At 44.3% G+C, this 24,651-nt stretch overlaps 1 protein-coding gene across 3 annotated transcripts in view; it reads left to right on the top strand.

Annotated features, from left to right (window-relative positions):
* The window catches only part of CCDC18 (coiled-coil domain containing 18), a 110,103-nt gene that overhangs the window by 30,499 nt on the left and 54,953 nt on the right, over positions 1 to 24,651 (top strand). For all 3 annotated transcript variants that reach the window (XM_077452901.1, XM_077452899.1, XM_077452900.1), the window contains 6 exons: positions 595 to 691; positions 6,758 to 6,879; positions 14,139 to 14,418; positions 15,277 to 15,353; positions 15,457 to 15,572; positions 19,429 to 19,649. In XM_077452901.1, the coding sequence (XP_077309027.1) occupies positions 595 to 691; positions 6,758 to 6,879; positions 14,139 to 14,418; positions 15,277 to 15,353; positions 15,457 to 15,572; positions 19,429 to 19,649 (913 nt within the window). The remainder of the gene's footprint in view (positions 1 to 594; positions 692 to 6,757; positions 6,880 to 14,138; positions 14,419 to 15,276; positions 15,354 to 15,456; positions 15,573 to 19,428; positions 19,650 to 24,651) is intronic.

The following is a 24,651-nucleotide window of genomic DNA, read 5'->3' as shown; positions in this document are numbered from 1 at the left end:
CCAATCAATATACACTTATTGCGATTTTACATTTTTTTTTTTTTTACCAAAAATATGTAGAATACATATTGGCCTAAACTGAGGAAAAACGTTTTTTTTTTATATATATTTTTGGGGGGTATTTATTATAGCGAAAAGTAAGAAATAAAAAAGTTTCAGGATTTAGTTGTTGAAATCAACTGAATTTGTTTAAGGTGGCAATACATAAGCAGATGTTTTCCCGAGCAAGATTGGTATTTGTCCCTCCTCCAAAACACCATGCCTTGGGGCTCCCTGAATTATGACTTGGCTAAAAGACAAAACTGTCACATCTGGGGTTTTCCCTAAAATCTTATCCTCTCCCCAGCATCAAATCTGGCCGCTGTAAAATTGACCAGCCGCAAACTAAGATTTTAAGCATGTAAATAGGGGTTAAAAGCCTGATTGCTGAAAATAGATGTTGTCTTCAATCTTTTGGTCCATAATAGCAACCTTTGATGGTAAAGAATGCATGCTTCTATCTGTGTTTGCTGTGCCAAATGTTACCAGCCTTGAATATCTTTATTTTCTAAGGACATTTCACTGCTAACCTGTGTATTTGCTTTGTCTTGTAAGAACTGAGAAACAGAGAAACGAAGCACTGTTTAATGCTGAAGAACTAACCAAAGCTTTTCAACAGTACAAGAAAAACGTGGCAGAGAAAATAGAAAAGGTGAGCTAGACAATTCTCATTGAGCTGATATAAAACAAAAATCTCCTAAAGATTATTTTTCTTAACTTTAGATATTGCTGTCTAAATTCAAAGCTGTTTAGCTCTCTAATGATCACCTTTTAAAAAACAGCTGATAATATAGTTAAATGTTAATTTACATCTACTGTATGTTTACAATCTTTCTGGGACAGTCACTCTCAATCCCGCCCAGCTTATATGATGGACTGAGCAGTGGTCCAATGCCGGGCCAGGGGGGCGGGACTGTGTGTGACTGAGGGCCGGATACACAGGAGATCGCAGCTGTGTGTAATCCAGCGTCACTCATCCCCTCCTTCCACTCCGAGGCATGTTATACGCCGATAAATACGGTAATTTCTATACATACATACATTGGCCGGTAGGGAGGTGGTTAAAAAAGGACACTTACCGTGCACCTCAGCAGCAGTCTATAGTTTTACTAGTTATTTTGGTAGCCAAATGATGGCGTGGGGACATCAACACCAAAAATGTAAATCCATAGGTTACCCTATGCTTACTAAACAGCATGGATGTATGAATACAAAGCTTCCTCTGGTTGGCTGAGGTGGAGAAGCAAGCAGATGACATCATAAACTCTGCCTCAGCCAATCAGTGGAAGCTTCGTAGTCATTCATAGAATATAAAGCTTTCCATGGATGGCTGAGCAATGCTCAGTCCGACTCTATTGTTTCAGGAGTGGGACAGAACAAAATAGAATCTGAAAAGTTCCCTTCCCACAGCCAGAACACAGCACTGTATACTGTATGTAGCCTCAGCTACATGCAGTTAATAAAGATCACTTAACAAGCCCGCCAGTTACTGCAGTAAATGCATTGTTTGGGCCAACATGAATATTAAACATGAAATTGGGCTTTAAAAGAGATATAAACTTGAGAGACTGTTACTGTACACTGTCACTAAAACCCACATCATACAAAATGATCAATAAATGCTGTATTATATGCTGTTTATACTCTGAGATTCATTTTCTGTATTCTCAAAAAACCTGGTTGAGCCTGCTGCTCTCTATCTCCCCCTTCTGTTCATGTCCCCAACTCAGCTAGGGATTTTGCAGAGCAGTGTTGGCAGCTCTGCACATGTTCAGTTTCTATGCTGGGCATTTCCTCCCTGTCACATCTGAGTAGCCCAGGTGACAATAGTCACACATGTGGGTGTATACACAGTGGTAAATGACAGTCCACTCCCTTCTCCTCCATGCCCATTAACCAGCTAAATAATCGGGGGGGATATTGCATGTAGATTGATGGAGGCTTCACCTCCCTCTTATGCTAAGACACAGGCTAGATGGGAGTGATACAGCCTGTGACTGGCAGAAATCCTGCGCCCACACCATGTTATTGCCAAAAAATAATAAATATTTTATTTCAAATATATATTTGGATGATAATTTAAAACACCTTATTGATATAAATTATTTATTTCCTGACACTCCATGGCAGACTATGTGTGGGTTAACCCAGCCTCCTCTCCAGTGCTATAGGACTCCACTCCCATAAATTTGAGCCCACCACTAGAGACTGCATTCCTTTTTTGTCTTCCTCTTTGGACCTAAAAACAATGCACTTACATTTTTCTAGGGATGCGCCGAATGGGTTTTTTGGTGCCGTAACCGATACCGAAAATGAAAAATACACTAGGCCGAAAACCGAAACCGATACCGAAACAGCACCGATACCGAAAAGGACTGTTTTTAAAAAATATTTTTATACAGGAGATGGTCAGAGACTGGGGACATGGTACGGGAGGTGGTCAGAGACTCCGCCGTCTGGTTGAATAGAGCGCCGGGAACAACACAGCTTTAATTTCAATAGCTGTGTGTTCCCTCGTCGCGCGCTGTCGCATACAGCCCCTCCCCCTTGTCCGGGGAACTGTGATAGACAGATCACCCATCCAATCTGGAAGGGTAATCTGTCTATCACAGTTCCCCGGACAAGGGGGAGGGGCTGTATGCGACGGCGTGCGACGGGGAACACACAGCTATTGAAATTAAAGCTGTGATGTTCCCGGCACTCTACTGAACCAGACGGCGGAGGCGGCTCTCCTGCGTTATAGATCTCCCATGATGGGCGGCACCAGGGATGGGGGCGGGCTCCGCCCTGCCCAGGCCCCGCCCCATTTTCGGGTCAATTATCGGCCGTTTTTTCCTTTCGGCAAAATACCGAAAAGGGCATTTTAGGCCGATATGTTTCGGCGGCCGAAATTTCGGTGCATCCCTACATTTTTCGGATGTCCAAATTGATCAAGGTCGTTGCCAGGCATACATCCTAGCATTGTGAAGGTAGCCCAGGGCCCAGCCATGGGCGGGGGTGCGGATCCAGGCCCCTATGTCCAGTGGCGGGTACAGCCTTTCATATGCCCAGGCGAGGAAGCGGTTGATCGGCTGGCAGGTCTGAAGATTTATCTTTCCTCCATGGCAGAAAGTTTTGTATGTGATTGTTTCCCCCTCACGTCCCGCTTTCCTGCTTTTTGTTGTTTCTTTTACTTTTTGCTTCTATGGCGCCTGGAACGCTGGTGCATTCCAGGACACGGCTCCCTCTTCCAGGTTGCGGGCGGTGCACTTCCGCGATTCTTGGACGAAACCGAGGCTTGGTTTCGCGCATTAGTGCTGTACGGGCGGGGACCCCAAGAGACATTGGCTAATCTCAATTGACTTAATAGATGCCTATTTTCATGTTCTGCAAATACCTCCGGTTCAGAGTCGGGCAAGAACATCTACAGTTCACTTGGCTCCCTTTTGGGTTGACAAACTCACCTCGGGTCTTTTCAAAAGTTCTTCTGGCCATAATGGCCCTCATGAGAACAAAAGGGATACGCTTGTACCACTATCTCGATGACCTCCTGCTACTGTCCTAAGACAAGAAGCAGCTATTGATCCAAGAGAGCAGGTTATCACCACACTGCTCGAGTTTGGTTGGCTCCTAAACTTAGAGAAAAGCCATCTCTAACCAGTTCAGTGCCTGCTATACCTAGGGGCCCAGTTCGACACCGTGGAATGCACCATCTCTCTCCCAGTGGAGAAGATCCCAGTCATCTGAGGGCGACTCAGGGAACAGCACTCAGTCCATTCACATAACCTCAATGATGAGGAACAGCCTCTTCTGGTGGCTTCAGCAAAGAAATCTGCTCGCCTGCCACACCATTGCCACCTTCTCATGGGTCACAGACACAACCGATGCCAGCGGGACTGGTTGGGGAGCCGTTTGCGGGTCAGAACTCGCTCAAGGCAAGTGGGATGCACGTCTTCACAACCCGGGCTCAAATGTCCTGGAACTACAGGCAGCCTGGTGGGCCCTTCAATCTTTCACTCATCTCCTGAAAGGGGAGTCAGTTTTATGGAGAATGGACAACATTACAGCGGTCTCCTATGTTAAGAGGCAAGGGGGCACTCGGAGCTCCACACTGCCACAAGAAGTCATGTCTTGGGCTCAGAAAAACCTGGCCAATATTTCAGCTGTCTTTTTCCCCAGAGTCCAGAACGTCCAAGCGAACTTCCTGTCTCATACAGTTAGACAATAACGAGTGGTCTCTTCATGCACAGACGTTTGACTAGATCCTGTCCTTGGGAGTCAGTCCTGCAGTAGACTTATTTGCATCCCCCTGCAGCTTCAAGATGAAGAAGTATTACACTCGGGCTGTTGCAGCCAGGCCTTTGGAGTACATGCCCTGACGGATCAGTGGAGCTTCAACAGGCATAAGCCTTTCCCCCGCTTCCGATCATCCTCCGGTTCTTACAGAGACTCCAAGCGGAAGCAGTTAAGGTGGTATTGATTGCACCTTACTGGCCAAACAGGCCATGGTTTCCCCTCCTGACCCAGCTCAGCTTCCGGGACCCAGTGCCTCTTCCTACTAGGCCAGATCTTCTTTCCCAGGGGGAAGTCCTGCACCCTTATCCGGCGTCACTAAGACTGATGGTCTGGTTCTTGTGAGGGAAAGGCTGGAATCTCTCGGGTGTGCTTCAAGAGTGATTTCCACGCTCATGAGCTTGAGAAAGGCACGCATGATTAAAGTCTTTGGGAGGATATGGGCCAAGTTCGTTGAATCCTTATCCTATACCGGCAGATCGTTCAGGGATCCAGGAGTCCAGGATATCCTCGGCTTCCTCCAATCCAGCCTCGATCTGTCTCTCCATCAGCTCTTCCAGAGTTCAAGTCTCAGCTCTGTCAGCCTTCTCCAGGACATCATGGGCGGTTTACCCTTTAATCCGGCAGTTCTTCCATGGGGAGACAAGACTCAGGCCCCAAAGAAGACCAAGATTTCCCCAATGGGATCTTCCCCTTGTTCTCAACTCATTGTCTGGTATCGGTATCACAGGATCCGCTCCGCTTTATATCCGAGATCTTTCTGCAAAAGTTACCTTCCTAGTTGCCATCACTTCGGCCAAAAGGGTGTGGGAGATTGGGTGCTTGGATCATGAAGAACCTTTCTTGACTTTCTTTCCAGACCGGGTGGTCCTCATCCCTATGCTCTGCTCAATCCTGAAAATTACTTCAGTGTTTTTCAGTACTCTGGGGTCCTCTGAAGTTCATCCTCTGGATGTAGGCGAAATACTGAAGGAATACTTGCAAGTTACTTTTTTCTTTAGACGTTCCGACTACCTGTTTATCTTGCACTCAGGCAGCGAGCTTCGTCCAGAAGGATTGCGGCTTGGATTGTCTTGTCCATCCAGCAAGCTTATAGGGCCAAGGGCTTGGCTCATCCAGAGGCGGTGACGGAACATTCCACCAGGGGTATGGCGACGTTGTGGGCAGCAGCCCCGCATGTGGCTCCAGACGTCATCTGTAAAGCGGCCTCATGGGCCTCCATTAATACCTTTTTTTTTATGTCACGTTATTGCATAGAGCCTGCGTCTTTCTATCTTTTGTGAACTTTGATTTTAAGAGTCCTGCCAGTTGAAGGGTTAAATTACATTTCTTTTTGATCTGTATACCCACCCGTGTTGATTGGCTAGTTATTTCCCGCACGTAGTCTGCCATGGAGTCTGTCAGGAAAACTGTAAATTTATTATAAATACTTACCGTAATTCTCCTTTCCTGATGGACTCCATGGCAGACGAGCCATCTTTGGCAGATGGCCAAAGAGTTGGCTAGTTACAGAACGCAGTCTCTAGTGGTGAGCTCAAATTTATGGGAGTGGGGTCCTATAGCATTGAAGAGGAGGCGGCGATAACCCACACGTAGTCTGCCATGGAGTCAATCAGGAAAGGAAAATTACGGTAAATATTGATAATACATTTTCAGTTCTTTACTCTGTGTTCCAAAGGCTGATTTATTTTATTTTGATTATGTGATCAGCAGCAGAGGACTAGAAGCTCCTCCTGCTTATGTTTCCCTGCAGACAGGCTGGGAACAAGCAGGGTCATGTGACCTCTGTATATCATTTAGGAAAATGGTACTCAAATGGGGGGGGGGGGTTGTATATTAAAATAATTTTGTTTTCATCATCTATATACAGAAATAGAATGTAAATTAAACTGTGTGTTTTGTATCACTTTCTAATACTTTTTAGAGGGTAAAGACTAAAGGCCTCATCTTGAATAATGCAGTTCAACTTTAGGCACCAGTTCACAAAATGTATGTTGTAAAACTTGAGTCCAGTCAAGGGGAACCAAACTGATAAAAGACATAGAGGACCTCAGCTATGAGGAAAGATTAGAGGAACAGAAGAGAAGAGGAGATTAGGGGAGATATGATCACCTTGCATAAATACTTGAATGATCCGTATAGTGAAATTGGTGTAGAGTTGTTCAATTTGAGATCATTGCAAAGGAACAGGAGGCACACTTTTTTCGTCTGGAGGAAAAAAGGTTCAACCTCCACATATGGAAAGGCTTCTGCACTTGAAGATATGTGAAAATGTGAAATAGACTTCTTCAGTGGGTAGTTCTAGCCAGCTCAGTTGATTGTTTAAAAAACTGGATCTGTTTTCTATGCATTTATTTATTTTTCCAATGTTGGAACTTGATGGACTTTTTTTCAGCTTGACCAACTATGTAATAGCATTCTAAGCCAGTCATACTTGTTTCAATAGATTCAAAAAGAGGAGGAGCAGAGAAGCCAGGCCCTCCAAGACTGTGAAAGAGAACGGAATGAATCCTGGGAAAAGTGTAGAAAATTGGAAAATGAACTTGAAGATGTGAGGGCACATTTAAGGTACATTGTAGTAAAGAATACATTACCTGTGCATGAAGATGTGTTAGTAAACCCACAGCAGGAAAATCTGTCTGCATATGCAGTAAAGCATGCATGTTATACTCGCTGTGGAACCTAAGGGGGGGGGGGGGGGTTAATCCTCTGCATTTTTTAGAAAAGCTGTTCGATCCTGTCTTCTCTGATCCTATACTTCTGGAGTCCCCAATATATCTCCTGATAGTACAGAGGCTAGGGGACAAGTTGCACATGCTCATTTTGGTGTATATTGCTAAATAGTTGTTTTTTTTTCTTGGGAGAGTGCATGTGATCAGCACAGGGCCAATCAGCACTGTCCAGGCAGAGGGTCAGGGGCCCTGCATCCTCATAGGGCAATCGTGGGAGAAAGAAACTCCTACAAGCTTTAACTAGACACTGATAGAGTTTACAAGATTGCTATATATTTCTGATGAGAAAAAATATTTAGCTATTATTTTTTGCTAAAACTATTGCATTTCTCTAGTCGTCTGTCCAGGACAGCACTAGATAGATGGGCTCCACTTCCAGAGGCAGGAAACACAAAATTTAAATCCATAAAGGGAGGCTCCCATCCCTCTTCCTCAGTCTTGGTGTTTCCTTGACCAGAGGAGGCTGGATGGGAGCTCTCCTTCCCCTAAGCCTAACCTAGGGGATAGTGGCGCTGTCACATGGTATGTATGATAACAAAGTCCATCAATTTAGTCCTTGTTATGGAGTTCCTGAGCCTAGGCAGGGCTGCCTAAAGGAGGAGGGGGAAGGAGATCTGCAGGTACCTTTTTAAGCAGGGATGGCAGGCATCCAAGTCTCCTGGTCATGCTGTGGGGACCTGACACCAGCGTCCTCCATGGATAGCCCAGCGGGGGGCTGGTGCTCCCTGCACAAGTCTCACATCGGTCTGCTGGCCGGATACTGTGGTATCCCGGCGTGAGTCCAACAGGGGCGAGCATAGGCCTCGAGTTCCGGCCTGTGGAATGCAGGTGGATGGCGGGGACTTCCGTCACGTCACTTATGGGTCATGCGGCGAGCATGGATGCCAAATCCATGGCGGTTTATTTGAGAAACGCCAGCCACGGCAAGAGGACGGTCCTGATCCACCGACAGCAGCAGCACAATGCTCCAGGAGGACAGCATGGACTTAGAAGAGCCAAGTGGCAGTGGTGTCAGCCCAGCTCAGGTAGGCAGACACTGGGATGCTTTTGACCTACAGGGCTGAGGGGGTAGTAGACTCAGTGTTAGCCCCCATCTTCCCTTAGTGAGATGGGATCCAGACTAAAGAGTCATGTGAATCCTACCAGTGGCTCGAGTGGGTGCACATAGGTGTTGGTGAAGGTACACCCACTGGTTCTCTGACAAGGGTATCTGACAGCAGTTTGTCCTTGTGTTTTTTTTTTTTTTTTGGCCTCCTTCTCTTCTCTCCTTCTCTTGTCTCTGGCTCAGCCCAAAGAACCAGAGAAGTCGGGGGGAAGCAGAGGTGTCCGTTGTGTGCGAACAGATTCAAAGAAGGGTGGAACAAGCCCCTTTGTAAACCCTATATTGATAAATTGGTTTACAAGGAGACAACGGGAGCATGCAAAGAATTGATTTCTGGCATTAAGAAAGAAATGAAGGCTATAAAGTCAATGCTGTCGAACCTTGAAACCCCAAAACAACCAGCTATAATTACCCCCACTTCAGCCCCAGGGGAGGCTGATGAATCGAGGGGAGGAATCGGATCCTTTTGGATGAGCTAAGTGAGACAGCATCCAAAGATACTCAGAGCCAAGGGGCAAGGTCACCCAGATACAGGCTCTCGCTTGAGGTGGATGCCTTATTGGGGGTAATTTACGAGACGCTAGATATTAAAGAAGAGCAGGCCTCTTTGTCCCTACATGACCAGATGTATCAGACCCTGAAAAAAGACCAAAACATGGCATTTCTGGTACACAGTACACTGGCCGACTTTATCAAAAAGGAAGTGGGTGGAACCGGAGAAAAAAATGTATTCTTTCCTAAAAGCCTGAAGAAGAGATTCACCTTCAATGTGCCCAAAGTTGAAGCAGCCTTTTTCCAGTGTGCCAAATCAACGGATCTCGCCTTTTGAGGACATGGGTGTCCTTAGGGAACCCATGGACAAGAGGACGGAGGTACTGCTGAAAAGGTCATGGGAAGTAGCCATGACAAATTTAACACCAGCAATGGCTACAACAATAGTAGCTCATAATTTGGAGGTCTGGCTGGACCAGTTACAGGGCCATTTGGAAAGTGCAACCTCCAGGAAGGAAATTCTAGATTCCTTACCCATGCTGCACAAGGCAGATGCCTCTGCAAAGTCTGTCAAGCTATCAGCAAAGACCGCTGTCCTAGTAAATTCTTCTCGCAGGGCTGTATGGTTAAAATCCTGGTCTGGGACCCGGCCTCAAAAGTTGGCCTGTTTGTCATCCCATTTGAAGAAGATCTCTTGTTTGGACAAGATCTAGAGAATGTTCTAGACCGTACTGCCGACAAGAAGGCTTTTCCTATTAAAAATAAGAAATCCCCAGAGAGACGTTTTTTTTTCGCCCCCAAAGACAAGGGGCATCACAGGGACAGACCCCTAAAGGGTCAACCTCGAAGAAACAGTGGGGAAAGGGGAAGCAGAAAGGTATCCTGTTTTCCTCTACTAAGAAAAACACCAAATCCCAATGACTTAGCGCCATCTTTTCTTGGGCAGAGAGGAACCAGAGGACGATATCCACGGCCCATCTAAAGGGAGCGGACAATCATCTGGCGGGCTTTCTGAGCCGACATCAAGTGTACGAGTCAGAATGGGCACTGAACGGGGAAGACTTCCAGCTAGTGGCAGAGAAGTTGTGCCTCCCAGAGGTGGACTTGTTTGCCAACAAGTCAAACGCCAAGGTTCCACTGTACTGTTCCCGTTTGAAAGAGAAGTAGGAGCCGATGGGATAGAAGCCTTGGCCCAGAAGTGGGCGTTTCGCCTATGCTACCTTCCCCCCCCCCCATTCAAACTCATTCCCCTGGTCCTGAAGAAGTTTGTGCAGGAGCTCACCACAGTGATCCTAGTGGTCCCTTGTTGGCCAAAGAGGCCTTGGTTTTCCACACTGCTGCGCCTGGCAGGAGAGCCTCCCCTCATGCTGCCGAGAGGGAGGATCTGCTGTCCCAGGGCTCAGTCCTTTTTGCCATACAAAAGACAGAAATTGTCGACTTGGTGTCTGAGGAAAGCCTCCTGAGGTCTAAGGGGCACTCAGACAAGGGTGGTAAATACAATTCTTTCCAGTAGAAAGAAGGTAACCCAAGCAATTTACGTTAAATTGTCTGTTTTTTATGGAGCAACCCCTGGCGTTAGACCCGCTAGTTAGCGTGTTCTTTTTAAGGGGTTAACTAGGATTAGGGCCGTTCCATTAAATTCTGCCAAAATGGGACTTGTTGACAATATTGCAAGGTTGGATAAAATGGTCGCAAAAGGAAGAGCCGTCCTTAACCACTTCTGGACCAACCGCCGCAGTTTTACTGTTTATACTACGTATACTCTCTCTTCCTCTAGTCAGTCCCATCCCCCCTACAGTTAGAACACAGTTAACCCCTTGATCACCCCCTAGTGTTAAAAGATATTGTGTTTTTTGGGGTTTTTTCAACATTGTCGCTCTTCTTTTGTTTATAGCGCAAAAATTAAAAACCGCAGAGGTGATCAAATACCACAAAAAGAATACTCTATTTGTGGGGAAAAAAAGGACGTTGATTTTGTTTGGGTACAGCGTCGCATTACCATGCAATTGTTGATTAAAGCGACACAGTGCTGTATCGCAAAAAACGGTCTGGTCACTGAGCAGCCAAATCTTCTGGGGCTGAAGTGGTTAAAATGGGTCACACTCAAAACTGTGTCTTTAGTGGCCATCTCCACAGTCAGGTGTGTTAGCAAGCTGCAGGCGCTTTCCATTAAGGAATCTTTCCTGCTAATTTTTGAAGACAGACTGGTATTGTGTACAGACCCGGAGTTCTTGTCAAAATTCCACAGGACTCGGGATATAGTTTTGCCTTCTTTCCGTGGGTCCCCAACCAATCCAAAAGAAACAGAATTCCACCAACTGGATGTTAGAGCCTGTGTCGTGTATGGTATCTGGAATTGGCGGAAGGCATTAGAAAATCAAATGCTCTATTTATTTTGCATTTGGGGAAAAATTGGGGGTTCCAAGCTTCGAAAGGCACAATCGCAAGGTGGATCAAACAAGCTATTGTGGAAACTTCCAAGATTTAAAAAAAAGAATGTCCTTTTTTCCCCCCCCCCCCCCCCATGGCTCACTCCACACGGGCACTATCTGCTTCTTGGGCGGAGTGAGCTGGAGTGACACCAGAGCAAATTTGCCGAGCAGCAACATGGTCAAGCTACTCAATTTGATTTCATGACGTATAATAGATTGGACCTTATCTCAGCGCAAGACCAAGCGTTTGGGAGAAAAGTCCTCCAAGTGGTAGTAGTCCCCCCCCCCCCCCAATCTGGTAAGTTCTTGTTGATCCTCTCTAGTGCTGTACTGGACAGATACCTAGAGAAAACCAGAGTTGGACGGTAACTCTGTTTTTGGGAGTTGTCCAGGACTGCAGGGATCTCCCCCCCCCTGTATGCTGTTATAACTTTAGATGAGTGTTATTGGTTTCAAAAGCTGTTCTGGGGAAGTTCTCATATATAGACTGGGGAAGAGGGACGAGAGCCACCCTTTATAGATTTAAATTGTGTCTTTCCTGCCTCCTGAGGTGGAGCCTATCTCTCTAGTGCTGTCCTGGACGACTCCCAGAAACATAGTTACCGGTAAGTCTTACTCTGGTTTTTCATGTTCTGTGCACCGTGGGAGACCAGATATAGTGAATGCAAGGTCCTGGGTTTAGTAACACTTTAAGAAAGACTGTCACCCTGCCATGCCTGTTACGATAACCCTCTTCAAGTCAATGTACTTGTATAAGTTTTCTGCTTGTGTTTTGCACATTTTTGCCCTGGTAACCTTTTAGTTTTTTTGGGCAGTTTTTTCCAACCTTTTGACAGTGATGGCTGGGGGCACTAGCTCTGATACCAAACAAGGTCCTAGCAGACACCAGGAAAGCCTCACTCAAGCTGTACTGACAGTATTTTCAGATTGTGTGAGGCTTTCCTAGCCCCAAGCAGGACTTTAGCTAGCTAAACACTTTTTCCTTAAATAAAGAGCAGAGTTCACACCTATGTGGTTGGTGTGGGCACAGCAGCCCATTTACTTGATTGAGCTGCAGTCCCTCAGTGAAACGCAGAAAAAAAGGTTCCTGCACCATGCGATTTCATGCAAATGCACTGCATGTTTAGAAGAGTGGGGTCGCCGTTAACAATTAATTTGGCTGCAGGTGGTTTTGGGTGCCAAAACAGGTGTGATTCCTGCACCCGTAACCACCAGCACAAGTGTGAAACAAGCCTAACAGAAAAATGTGTAAACAAATGCACCCTAACATTTGCCTATGTGAGTACCTCAGCTTGGGACGTTTACCTTCATGATTTAGTGACAGCTGCCTTTGATCCTTCTTCCTTTTTTTTTTTTTTTTTTTGTGGTAGAATGATGTGTGTGTGTGTGTGTATATATATATATATATATATATATATATATATATATATATATATATATATATATATATATATATATATATATATATATATCTCAAGTTTAATATTTTTCTTTTTTACATGTAATTTTGGAATACCTAAAAAAGTAGCTCCACTTTTTTTTTGAGAAAAAAACATCTCTATGTAAATTTGCAGGGATTTTGACAAACTTTGTTGCATTTTCTTACCTTATGTTATTCTGAAGAAATAGTTTATCTGAGTCCATGTGAAAAGTTAATATGAATGGGATAGACCTTTTCATTATCAATAGCTGGGGCACTTCCAGGGTTCTAATGAATTGACATGGTAGGGTCTAAATCCCTTTTAGATGTGATAACCCTGTGGGAGTATCTCCTCAAATGTGAATTTTTTGCTGCAGACGATGTGAGAATGCCCAAAATCAGATCTATATCTTATTGCAGACTTCTGGTAAAATCAGTGAGCCAATCACACAAACAGAAAATGACATTTCTTGGGGAAATTCTGTACTCCATCTGTGTACCGAAGGCCTCTGGGTTGCCATATTGCATTCAATTTTACAGACAATTCCAGCATTTCAGTTAAATTACAATATGGCTTGAGTCTCCATTATATAATAAATATATATAATTTTATATATATATATATATATATATATATATATATATTTCTTTCACAAAAGTGGAATTACCCTTTTTATATGTATATTTACAAATATACATTACTCCAAACCTGAGAACGTAACTATATACGCAGTAGACATGTATGTATCGGAATGGTTTACCGGTTAAAGGATTTTTTATTCTATGCAACAAGTCACGTGATCCATGCACCTCAACTGAATATGCAAGTATAGGCATATACCCAAGGTCCTGTGCAGCAACAGTACAATTTGGCCAAGATCACTTGCAAGCTGTTGATGGACCATGAAGAAGCAGCAGGACACTGATCAGGTCATCACTTAAGCTAGGTATACACTATTTGTGCTTTTTTATTTTCGTTCATCCTAGCGAGCTGAACAAAAAAATTAATTGAGGAGCTCGAGAGGCGCTCACTGTACTAACTGTCTGAGTACATTGTTCTTCCCGCTAACTTATTGTGTTCTGATAGGAGGGCCGCCCCCCCCCCACCAGAACACACCGGATAAGTGCTCTCAACCATTGACTGAGAGCGCTTATCGGATGCTAATAAGCAGATCACTTTTAGTTATACCCCTTTGACAAAATCTGGACGTTGGGCCAGTTTCTGTCAGACAGGTTGCTGTACACACTGGCAAAATGGGCGATTTTGTTTGTGTACAGGGCTTTCTCCTCCCGTCATTATGTGCATTGCAAAAGAGCTTGATTGGTTTGCAATGCACCTCCTTTCTACCTTCCCAAACTGTGTGCTGCTGTACGCGTTATTACAGGAGGTTAATGCCAAGGAGGTTAATATCAAGACAAATTCAGAATTTATTAGTTTAATTTTTAAACTTTTTTTTTTTCCATTTCCCTTTTTATATATATATATATATATATATATATATATATATATATATATATATATATATATATATATATATATATATATATATATATATATATATATATAATTTCTTGCAATAATGAGCCTTTATATTTCTGCCTGGAGTTCAGCTTGGATTTTTTTGCATCCTTTTTCTCTCATTTGATAGGAGTCTGCTGTCTGAAAAGACTGATGAAGGGGAGAAACAGAAACAGAAATGTGCTGAATCAAGTAACACGGAGCTTATTACACTTCTGACCCAGTGTAATCAGAGGGTTCTACGACTTGAGATTGAACTTGAAAATAAAGAGAAAGTGTTCAAGGAAAACAAAAGTCTTCATCAAGAGAATAAGGAGTTAAAAGAGCGTCTTGCAGCACGTGAAGACCTCAGTGGAATGAGACACTTAGGTTCAGAGTCTAGCAATGTTAGGCCATCATCACAATCAAGGGTAGGTTGCTTGTCATAACATCTAAATGTGGGCATAGACAAGAGAGAAGTTTTAAGGTCAAATCTCTGGGTGTGTTGGATGCTTGTGCATGCAGTTATTCCACCCTTTTGGCTGCAGCTCTGAATAAACACACTAGTGACATTGCGACCAGCAGCGTGCAACCGATGTCAAGCCACAAGGAGAACTAGGCATCTGACACACCCAGAAGAGTTGTATACTGAAGATTGCAGCTCGCAGGGCATAGCTCTGCAAGGGAGCAAAAATGTAATTCACTGGAGGCAGTACTGGTAAGTATTAATAATGTACTTTTACAGGGTGTCTTCTTTTTTTTCAGGTACATTATGACTGTAGACAAAAAATATTTTGTGAGCTGCAAGTTTCAGGGACATACTGTATAACTGTTTTTTCCAGACCTGTTCTAGTAAGGTAAACTAAAAGAAACCAAAAAATATCCACTTAATTAGTGAGAAACACAATAGAGCTGAAGGTGTTTGCATGTTATCTTTTCAGTACAGATACTTTATACAAAGGGTTTCGTTTCGATTATAAGGTAGTTGGCAAAACCATGCAAATCGTTAACAGAAACTGCACTGTGTACTGCTTAGGCCTGATTCACACCTATGCATTTTTAGTGCTTTTTGCATTTTGCAGATTTGCTCTGTAGAACGTGTTCCATAGGAAACCATGTTAAATGGACTGTAGTGCAAATCTGAAAAATGCAAAAAGCACAAAAAATGCATAAGTGTGTACCAAGCCTAAAGTTTGCATCTTGAATCCTTCTACAAAGCACTCTCATTTACTTTTTTTATACAGTAAAGTTCTGCTCTGTTAAAATTCTTATGCTTTTGGAATTGGCAGAGTGACCAGACAAATGTGCCGGGCGATGTAAATAAACCCTATCCCAGTGACAGCAGTCTGCTCATAATGGATCTGAGGTATCTCTACACTTGTATACAAGCTTGTTAAGAATAATATATTTTTTTTAGTAAACTAAATTGAGATTAAAAGTGTATTTTTGACTTTTTACCTTCCCTTTAGGACACAGTTGTCACTCAAAGAAGCAGAAAATCAAGAATTGCAAGCCAAACTTGTGCATGTAAATACCTGCTTTCCATTGGATGCCGAACCAGTAAAGTTATCATTACAGCAAATCGGTAATGTTTGCACCTAGTTAAAAAAATAAAAAATGATAGAACACAGAAGATAGAACATTGTAAACAGTGCTGTCAGTATACACTGTATATTTATTCTGTAATATGCAGCACTTTGTAATTTATTAATAGCTTTATTCTTGATTAGTCACAACGCCTTGAAGATAATGGTTTGTATGTTGTATTTTTTATTAAGACTAGGAGCCAGAGCACAAGCTGGCCAAGTACTGGGGGGAGTATTAGAAAGATGACAGATAGTAGATGATCTTGTACAGAGGAATGACAGAGAAGGCATCAGGGTTGATTTTCTAAAACTGGAGAGTGCAAAATCTGCTGCAGCTGTGCATAGTAGCCAATCAGAGTCTAATGCCCCGTACACACGTTCCGATTATCGTAAGACCGATCGTTCACATTTTGTTGTATACAACTAAGATTGAATACAACAGTGCAAAATGTGTGTAAGACTTTTGTCGTACGATTCTGGAAAAATCTTCCGTCGTGCGTAGCTACGTATTTTAAATGATGTCAAAAACGTGTGACCTGTGTGTCCTTCTGGTTTATTTTCATGTTTCCGATCATGCGTGGTGTTTTGTCTAATGACTTTTATCGGACGCATACTGTACTGACTACACGACTGTCGTACGATGGGCTGTCATCCGACCAAAGTTTTCCTGTTTGTTCCTTCGGATTTAGTTGGACGGACTGTCGTGATCGGCTGTCGAAAGCTGCGTACTAACGATCAGATTATCGAACGATCTGTCCGAAAGCGACTTTTGTGGTCCGATAATCGGAACGTGTGTACGGGGCATAACTGCAGATTGTTCAATTAAAATTTGACAACAAAACCTGGCAGCTGATTAGTTTCTATGCAGAGCTGCATCAGATTTTGAACTCTAGTTTTAGTAACTCAACCCCACAGAGTAGATGATTATGGTAGGTGGAAAGAATGATAAGGTAGAGAGTAGATGATCTTATTCAGGTAAATGAGAGAGAGAGGTGGAGAGAAAAAAACAAAAACACTTTTTTTCTGAAGGAATGAGAGAGAAGTTGGAGTGGATGATTTTGTGCGGGAGAATGAGAGAAGGCAGAGAGTAGAATCTCTTGTGTAAAGGAAAAAAAGAAGGCAGAGAGATGATCTTGTGCATGGTAATGAAGGAGAAGGCAGGGAGTAGATGATCATGGATGGTAGGTGGAAATAGAGTGAGAAGGCAGAGAGTAGATGATCATGGACAGGGCAGTCATCAGAAATTTTGGGGCCCCTTGCACAGCTTTAGGCATGGGCCCCCCGGGGGCCCAACCCTCAACATTCTCCAGGGCCCGCTCACTGGAGACTGCATTGTGGAGACTGGAGGGATGGATGGTGCTCGGCCTGGGTGGGGACGTGTGCGTTGTGGATACTGAAGGGATGGATGGTGCTCGGTGTGGGTGGGGATGCGTGCGTTGTGGAGACTGGAGGGATGGATGGTGCTCGGCCTCGGTGGTGATGCGTGCGTTGTGGAGACTGGAGGGATGGATGGTGCCCGGCCTGGGTGGGGATGCGTGCTTTGTGGAGACTGGAGGGGTGGAGTAGATGCTGGGTGCGGATGAAGATGATTGAATTGCATTGTGAAAATGGATGAGGATGACTCTGGATGGGGATGAGAGTTACATAGTGAAGAGACGGGCAGCGGGCTCTTCAAAATGTAACTCATTTGCACCCAGAGTCATCCATTTTCACAATGCAAATCAATTATAGGCAGCTAGTCAGCCTAAGACCCCTTTCACACTGCAGGCTTTTTTCAGGCAATACGGCGCTAAAAGTACCTGAAAAAAGCGGCTCCATTCACTCCAGTATGAAAGCCTGAGGGCTTTCACTCTGGAGCGGTGCGCTGGCAGGTCGTCACAAAAAGTCCTGCCAGCAGCTTCTTTGGAGTCACCGCTCCTCCACCACTGCTTCCTATTGAAATCAATGGGGCAGCCCTATGATACTGCTGGCAAAACGCCGCTCCGGTGGCATTTTGCAGGTGGATTTAGCCCCTTTTCGTCCACTAGCGGGGGATTAAGACCCCATTCACACCTGAGCGTTTTGTAGCCCTACGCCTGAAGCTACAAAACGCTGGAGGGGAAAAAATACATTATTCTCAATGGAGATGGTTCACATCTCCACTCCAAGTCGCCTGAAGCCCTACGCCTGAAGCTCAAACAAGTTCCGGACCCTTTTTTGTCGCGCGAATCGGGCTAATTTGGGCGTTTTCATTCCCATAGAAACTAATGGAAACGCTCGATTCGAGCGTTTAGCGCGACAACGAGCGTTTCTATGGGCGTTTTGACGCTGTATCTGCAATGCTTAACATTGGTGACCTTTTGCCCTGCACAAATTCGCGACAAAACGCGGCAAAAAACGCCGCGAATCGCGGTAAAAAAACGCCGCGAATCGGGGTAAAAAACGCCGCAAAAAACGCTTGAAAAAGCTACGCTCAGGTGTGAATGCAGCCTAAAACTGCCCCACTAGCGGCAGAATAGCGCCGCTAAAACAACGTAAAGTGGCGCTAAAAATAGTGCCGCCTCATCGCTGATGACGGTGGCGGCACAATATGAAATGGGTCTTAGGGTGTCCCAGTCAAGAAGAAGGAGATACATTAAATATTTGTCTTGCCCTCCATGCTGCACTCTCCGATCTGTTATAGGTTTCTCTGTCGAGCTTGCCACTCCCCCTGGCCCTGTTTTGCCCAATAACTGTCCTAGCAAATCCCTTGACTCTGCAGGCATGTTTCATCTCCTACACAAGTGCAGGGGGGGGGGGGGGGGGGAGTGCGACAGCCGGGCCCCTTATACGTGTAATGCCTGTACCCCCCTGATGGCGACCCTGATCATGGATGGTAGGTGGAAATAGAGTGAGAAGGCAGAGAGTAGATGATCATGGCTGGTAGCTGTAAATAGTGTGAGAAGGCAGAGAGTAGATGGTCTTGTTCAGGTAAATGAGAGCAAAAGTTGGGAGAAAGAAGTTCTTTTTCTGGAGGAATGAAAGAGAAGGAACAGAGTGGATGATTTTCTGTGGGAGAATGAGAGTAGCTGAACATGGGTGGGGGCAAAGCGAGAAGGCAGAAAATAGATATGTTTACTACAAACATTTAAACAGTTTAACACCTTTTCTATCTGGGTGCATTGATTGACCCAGTACTATGTTTAAACGGCACTGGATAAATACCCATGGGCAGCTGATCTGCCTGGTAGATGGCTCGGTACACTGAGACACTGTATCGAGCCAATCCAAGGAGCTGGGTACCATGTTACCACTGTGCTTGGTCATGTGCAGTGTTGATCCCTCCCCTTCCCCTTACAGGAGAAGGAGATCAAGTATTTCTGGATAGGGAAAGAATGAATGGATCAGCAGCTGCAGATTCATGCATTCTGTTTCCGTGCCACAGGGATCTTTTTTAACCCTTTCTTGCGCCCCACTGCCCCCCTACAAATGCTATCTTCCTTCTGTCTCTCTGAGACCTGTCTAGTAATCCTTTCACCTTCCTTATCATGCATATCTGAACATTTAACCCCTTCATCACCGTCCTGCCACTGTCTGTGGCCTGTACATTAATCCCTTAATTTCCTCTTTCCTCCATGTATGGCCTGTATATTAATGTATCTAGTGCACATTTACCATGCTCCATGTTTAACCCACCCAATATCAGCATGTTTGTTAATTTCCAAACAATTGTGGCAATAAATGAGATCAATTTGAGGTGTCTACTTTCCAAAAAGGAAATTCAGGCGTTGTCGTACTGTCTTGGCATTCTTAACAGAAAGCAAGGGATTTTTTATTTTTTTTGCAGTGTTTTTTTATCAGTCTGTTTTAGCTTAAAAACTTTTCTGTTTTTTACAGAGGCAGAGAAGTACCTGCAGTTACAGACATCTATAGAACAGTTACAGATGGAGAAGGAGAAACATTCAGAAAATGTGAAAGAGTTGCAGAGGAAGCTTGGAAAAGCTCAGACTGAAATCGCCAATACCAAACTTTCAATGGCTCAGAGAACTAGTCAGTTTCAGCTCATACAGGGAGAGCTGCTGGAGAAAGCATCAAAGTCGACAAAGCTAGAACAGGAAGTGAGTGTTCATTCCATGCAAGATTTTTTGTTTACTAAGCTATTGTTGAAGTAGTTTTGTACATTAAAGCGAAACCTTTATTGTTTACAGCAGATGTTGCATAGTAGGTGAGGTTGAAAAAAGTCCATGAACTCCAACCTATATGTGTGTGATTATATGTCGGTATTACTTTGTATCTCCCTGTATGTTGTGGTCGTTCAGGTGCTTATCTAATAGTTTCTTGAAACTATCGATGCTCCCCGCTGAGCCCACAGCCTGTGAAAGGGAATTCCACATCCTTGTCTCTCTTACAGTAAAGAACCCTCTCCGTAGTTTAAGATTAAACCTCTTTTCTTCTCATTTTAATGAGTGTCTTGTTAAACTCCCTTCCGCAAAAAAGTTTTATCCCTGTTGTGGGGTCACCAGTATGGTATTTTGTAAATTGAAATCATATCCCCTCTCAAGTGTCTCTTCTCCAGACAGAATAAGTTCAGTGCTCGCAACCTTTCCTCATAACTAATATCTTTCAGACCCTTTATTAGCTTTGTTGCCCTTCTTTGTACTCACTCTATTTCCAGTACATCCTTCCTGAGGACTGGTGCCCAGAATTGGACAGCATACTCTATGTGCTGCCGGACCAGAGTCTTGTAGAGCGGGAGAATTATTGTTTTATCTCTGGAGTTAATACCCTTTTTAATGCATGCCAATATTCTGTTTGCTTTGTTAGCAGAAGCTTGGTATTGCATGCCATTGCTGAGCCTGTCATCTACTAGGACCCCCAGGTCCTTTTCCATCCTAGATTCCCCCAGAGGTTCTCCCCCCAGTGTATAGATTGCATTCATATTTTTGCTACCCAAATGCATTATTTTACATTTTTCTACATTGAACTTCATTTGGTATGTAGTTGCCCACCCCAATGTGTAGTAACACTTTTTATGCGTATAACAAATACATATGCAAGAAAAATGTATGTATTTCAATCAGCCTAGTTTACACCATTGCAGTGCTTTCATGTTTACTTAAAAAAAAAAAAAAAGTCCTGCACATAAACATACTGGAACACATGTGAATGCACTTTAAATACAAAATGCCAAAATATGCACACTGAACACAGTCATCCTTAGCTTGATTGAAAAATCTCCTTTCATGTTGTGAGTGCTGCTGGCCATCTTATTCCACAATTTTCTGAATTCCCTGCATGGTTTGCAGCAACTCCCATAGTACCTGACTGCCTGCAGCCAGTAATTTCTGTACTGACTCAACCTCCTGAAACTCCTCCTCCAAATCACATCTCTAGTTATGTTGGCTGGCTCTGTGAAATGTGTGACACAGCAGTACCTACTCACAGGGTATAGTGACTATGTGTCAAGAATTCAATGAAGTGAAAGCATAGCTCCCAACTGATTTCAAAGGACTGTCCCTGATTTGGAACAAAGTCCCTCTGTCCCTCTTTCCTCCTCATTTGTCCCTCATTTTGGTCTAATCTATTGTATATAGTTGTGTATAAAATGCACTCTATATACGTCTTAGAAAGTTAGTAGGTATGTAAAAGTGTGTGATCTTCACAAAGTAATTTATTTTCTTACATCAGGGGACACAGAGCCATAGTACTTACTATGTGTGTTATAGGGCCACTGATGGGGTGTGCCAGTGTCCATCACCTAAGTCAAGAAGTGTACTCCCTATGTAACCCCTCCCACTACTGGGAGTCCTCCATTTTTTTCGCCAGTGTCTAAGGTGTTGGTCACGAGTAAAGATGTGCTGTGCTGAGCTCCACTGGAAGCTTCCCTGCTGGGGCTAGCCGTGCTGACCGGATGCGTGCTAATGTCCTTTCATGGGCTAAATGAATGGTACCCGGGCCTCGTGTCCGAAGAAACCAGGCTTTCCTTGCGAACGCTTCTGTTTAGAGAGCTGGACCCTGGGATCCAGTACTTTTTGGTAGTAAGGCCATAAAGTTTTTACTGGCAGGGTGCTGTCGCAGGTCCAGGATTGTGGGTAACCTGAGGTTCCCCTGTTCCTGAAGGTTTCCTAAAAGTCTCGGAGCCCACCGTAAAGGGTGAAGATTGGCTTTTTTATCTCGGATAACCCTGCTGCGAGGAAAAGGTAAGGGAGATTTTCTCAGGAATTTCTCCTTCTATGTATAATGTTGTCATGCCTATGTGTCACCACTGGGGGCTGTATTGAGCGCTCACTGACCTGATGCCGGAAACAGCGCAGAAGCCTTTCATTTTCTCTTCTCCTCCGGCCACAACAGATCCTCTGGTAAGAAAGGGGGGTCTGGTTCTCCTCCTGCGCCCCCAACATTGGTTCTTTTCCCCAGGGGATTGATACCAAAAGCAGCTTCCTTTTTTTTTTTTTTTTTTTTTTTTTTAAAGGGGCCAGAACACGCAGCCGCTCAGTGGAGGATATAAACCCCCCCCGCCATGTCTGCTGTTTTACAGGACGCCGCTCGCGTGGGAAAACACTTTCCTTTGAAAGGAAAGGAGGGGGGGGCGTAATTTGCACGGGGGTGCGGCTAACGGCGACAGACGTCGGGCACACGTGGAGGAAGTGTTAAAGTTCTGTGTATGTGTAGCTGCTGCTGGCTGTGGAGGGACAGAGCAGGAGGGTGGCTTGTTCAGGTTAGTGACACAGACACAGGCATTTCCCTTTGACACATTATACTTTAGGATTAATAGCACCTAATGGCGCTGGACTATAGCCTAGCAGTGTACATTCTTTTGCTGGTAGTGCCTCTGCTTCAGGCTATGAGTGGTAATGGGACCAGGAACTCCTCTAAGGGTTCTAAAGGAGTCAGTGGTTTTCACTATAAACTGAATCCATTTCCAAAAAAATTTCCTCCTCCTCTGAGAGGGATGCGGCTGGTCAGATTGAGCCGTCAGGGGAAACTGTTGTTGCCTAAACACTCCAGTCCCTGTATATATCATACAAGAGGTTTTTTTCTTTTCCATTTGTAATTTGGAAATAAGTTTGATGCTATGATGTCTCTCCATAGTGGGACTAAACATAGCAGATTCCCATATAGTGCTCAGGACCCTCTTATTGAGGTGCAGGAGGCTGGGGGTCAGGTAGATCTTCCCAAATATTTGGAATATAGTTATTTATCCTCTTCTGAGGATCCTAATATGGAAGGAGTAGCATCACAAGGCAGGTTGCTTGTGTACACCCTTACTCAACCTTTTTGCTGCCAGGTTCTTGAGGAACCCACCTCTAATTGGGTTCATTAGAACCTCCCCCATCTGGGTATGTTTTTTCCTATTCTAAAAAAGCTTATGTATTCTGAATGGGAACATCCAGATAAACAATATTATCCTCCCGAGAAATTCTCCACACTTTATCCTATGGAAGAGGATTTCTATGAAAGAAAATGGGGGGGTTCCAGCAATCGCCTCAGTGAGCAAGAATCTCACATGTCCTGTGGATAATGCACTGATGTTAAAGGATCCAACAGATAAAAAGTTGGAACTTCTTTCTAAAAACAAGCAAGTTCAGTAGCGCAGCCGGCTCTTGCTGCAATTGGCGTATCTCAGTCCATTAAGGAACAGTTTGTGGAGATACTTAAAATTCTGCCTGATCAGCAGGCCCGGCAATGGGCTGGTGTATCAGACGCACTATGTTTCACAGTAGATGCTATGAAAGACTATCATTTAAGCCTCATGGCTTATGCTTGGACTAGTGCATTCTCGCAGAGTTCTGTCGCTGAAAAATTGGTTAGCTGAAGCACCGTGTAAAAAGCTCTTAGCCAGTTTTCCCTTTCATGGTGAATGGCTATTTAGATACGATCTGGATAAGTACATCCAAAGGATCTCTAATGGCAAAAGCTCTCTTTTACCGGTAAAGAAGAAGTTCAGATATTTCTCCTTTAATCATGCTGCCTCTCCTGTGCCAGAGGCATCAGCCTCTAGGCAGTCTCGACGGCCTCAAACGTCAGGTTCAAGGGGAAGTCCCCAAGGGCAGCACCAGGGTCAGAAGAGATCTTGGGCAGAAAGCCCACAAAGCAGAATGCTAAAGCCTCCTCATGAAAGGGCACCCCCGCTCCGGTGGGGGGAAGGCTCCTGCAATTCTCAAGATCTGGCAGGAACAATGTCAAGACAGATGGATGGCTTCTGCAGTTTTTCTCTAGGTTACGACTAAAGTTCAGAGAGTTTCTTTCTCTAAGGGAAAATGTTCCCAAGGATCCAGAGAAAGAGAAGTCTCTTTCTGGCTCTGGATTATCTATTATCCCAGTCTGTGATATCAGAGGTTCCCTTAGTGGAACAGGGCACAGGGTTTGATTCAAACCTTTCACGGTTCCAGAACCAAACAGAGAGGTAAGACCCATTCTAGATCTCAAGGATCTGAATCGGCACTTAAACATCCGATCCTTTCGCACAATCCGATCGGTTGTGTCCATCCTGCACGGAGGGGAGTTTTTTGGCTTGAATCGATATCAAAGATACATATCTCCATGTGCCAAATTTTCCTGCTCACCAGAAATTTCTGCACTTTGAAATATAAAATCATAATTTCAGTTGTGGCCCTGCCATTCGGTTTAGCCACAGCACCACAGGTGTTCTGAAAGATTCTGGCACCTCCTTTAGCCAAATTTAAAGGCTCAAGGCATAACAGTCCTAGCCTATTTAGACGATCTACCTTTAATTGATCATTCAGTCTCAGGTCTAAACCAGAGTCTGATCGCAGAATCTCTGGGTTGGATACTCAACCTAGAAAAATCCTCCTTAAAACATCAAGGAGATTACAGTACTTGGGAGTGGTTATGGATACCATACAGAAGAAAGTATTCTTACCCCAGACGAGAATCCGTTCCATTGTAGAACTAATTCAACTTATCAAAACAAAGAAAAATCCTTCAATTCGGCTGGGCAGAAGATTGTTGAGGGAGATGGTGGCCTCTTTCGAGGCCGTCCCTTACGCACAGTTTTCACTCAGGACTGCTTCAAAACACCATCCTGTCAGTCTGGAATAAAAGGATTCAGGCCTTTGTTTTTCCCAAATACGCTTGGCTACCTAAGTAAGTCAGAGC

This window comes from Lithobates pipiens, unplaced genomic scaffold (assembly GCF_037356315.1).
Source record: "Lithobates pipiens isolate NorthernLeopardFrog02 unplaced genomic scaffold, aLitPip1_a1.2 Scaffold_23, whole genome shotgun sequence".
NCBI classification, from domain to species: domain Eukaryota; kingdom Metazoa; phylum Chordata; class Amphibia; order Anura; family Ranidae; genus Lithobates; species Lithobates pipiens.
The sequence above is the reverse complement of the archived record's forward strand: the minus strand, read 5'-3'. Positions and strand labels throughout refer to the sequence as shown.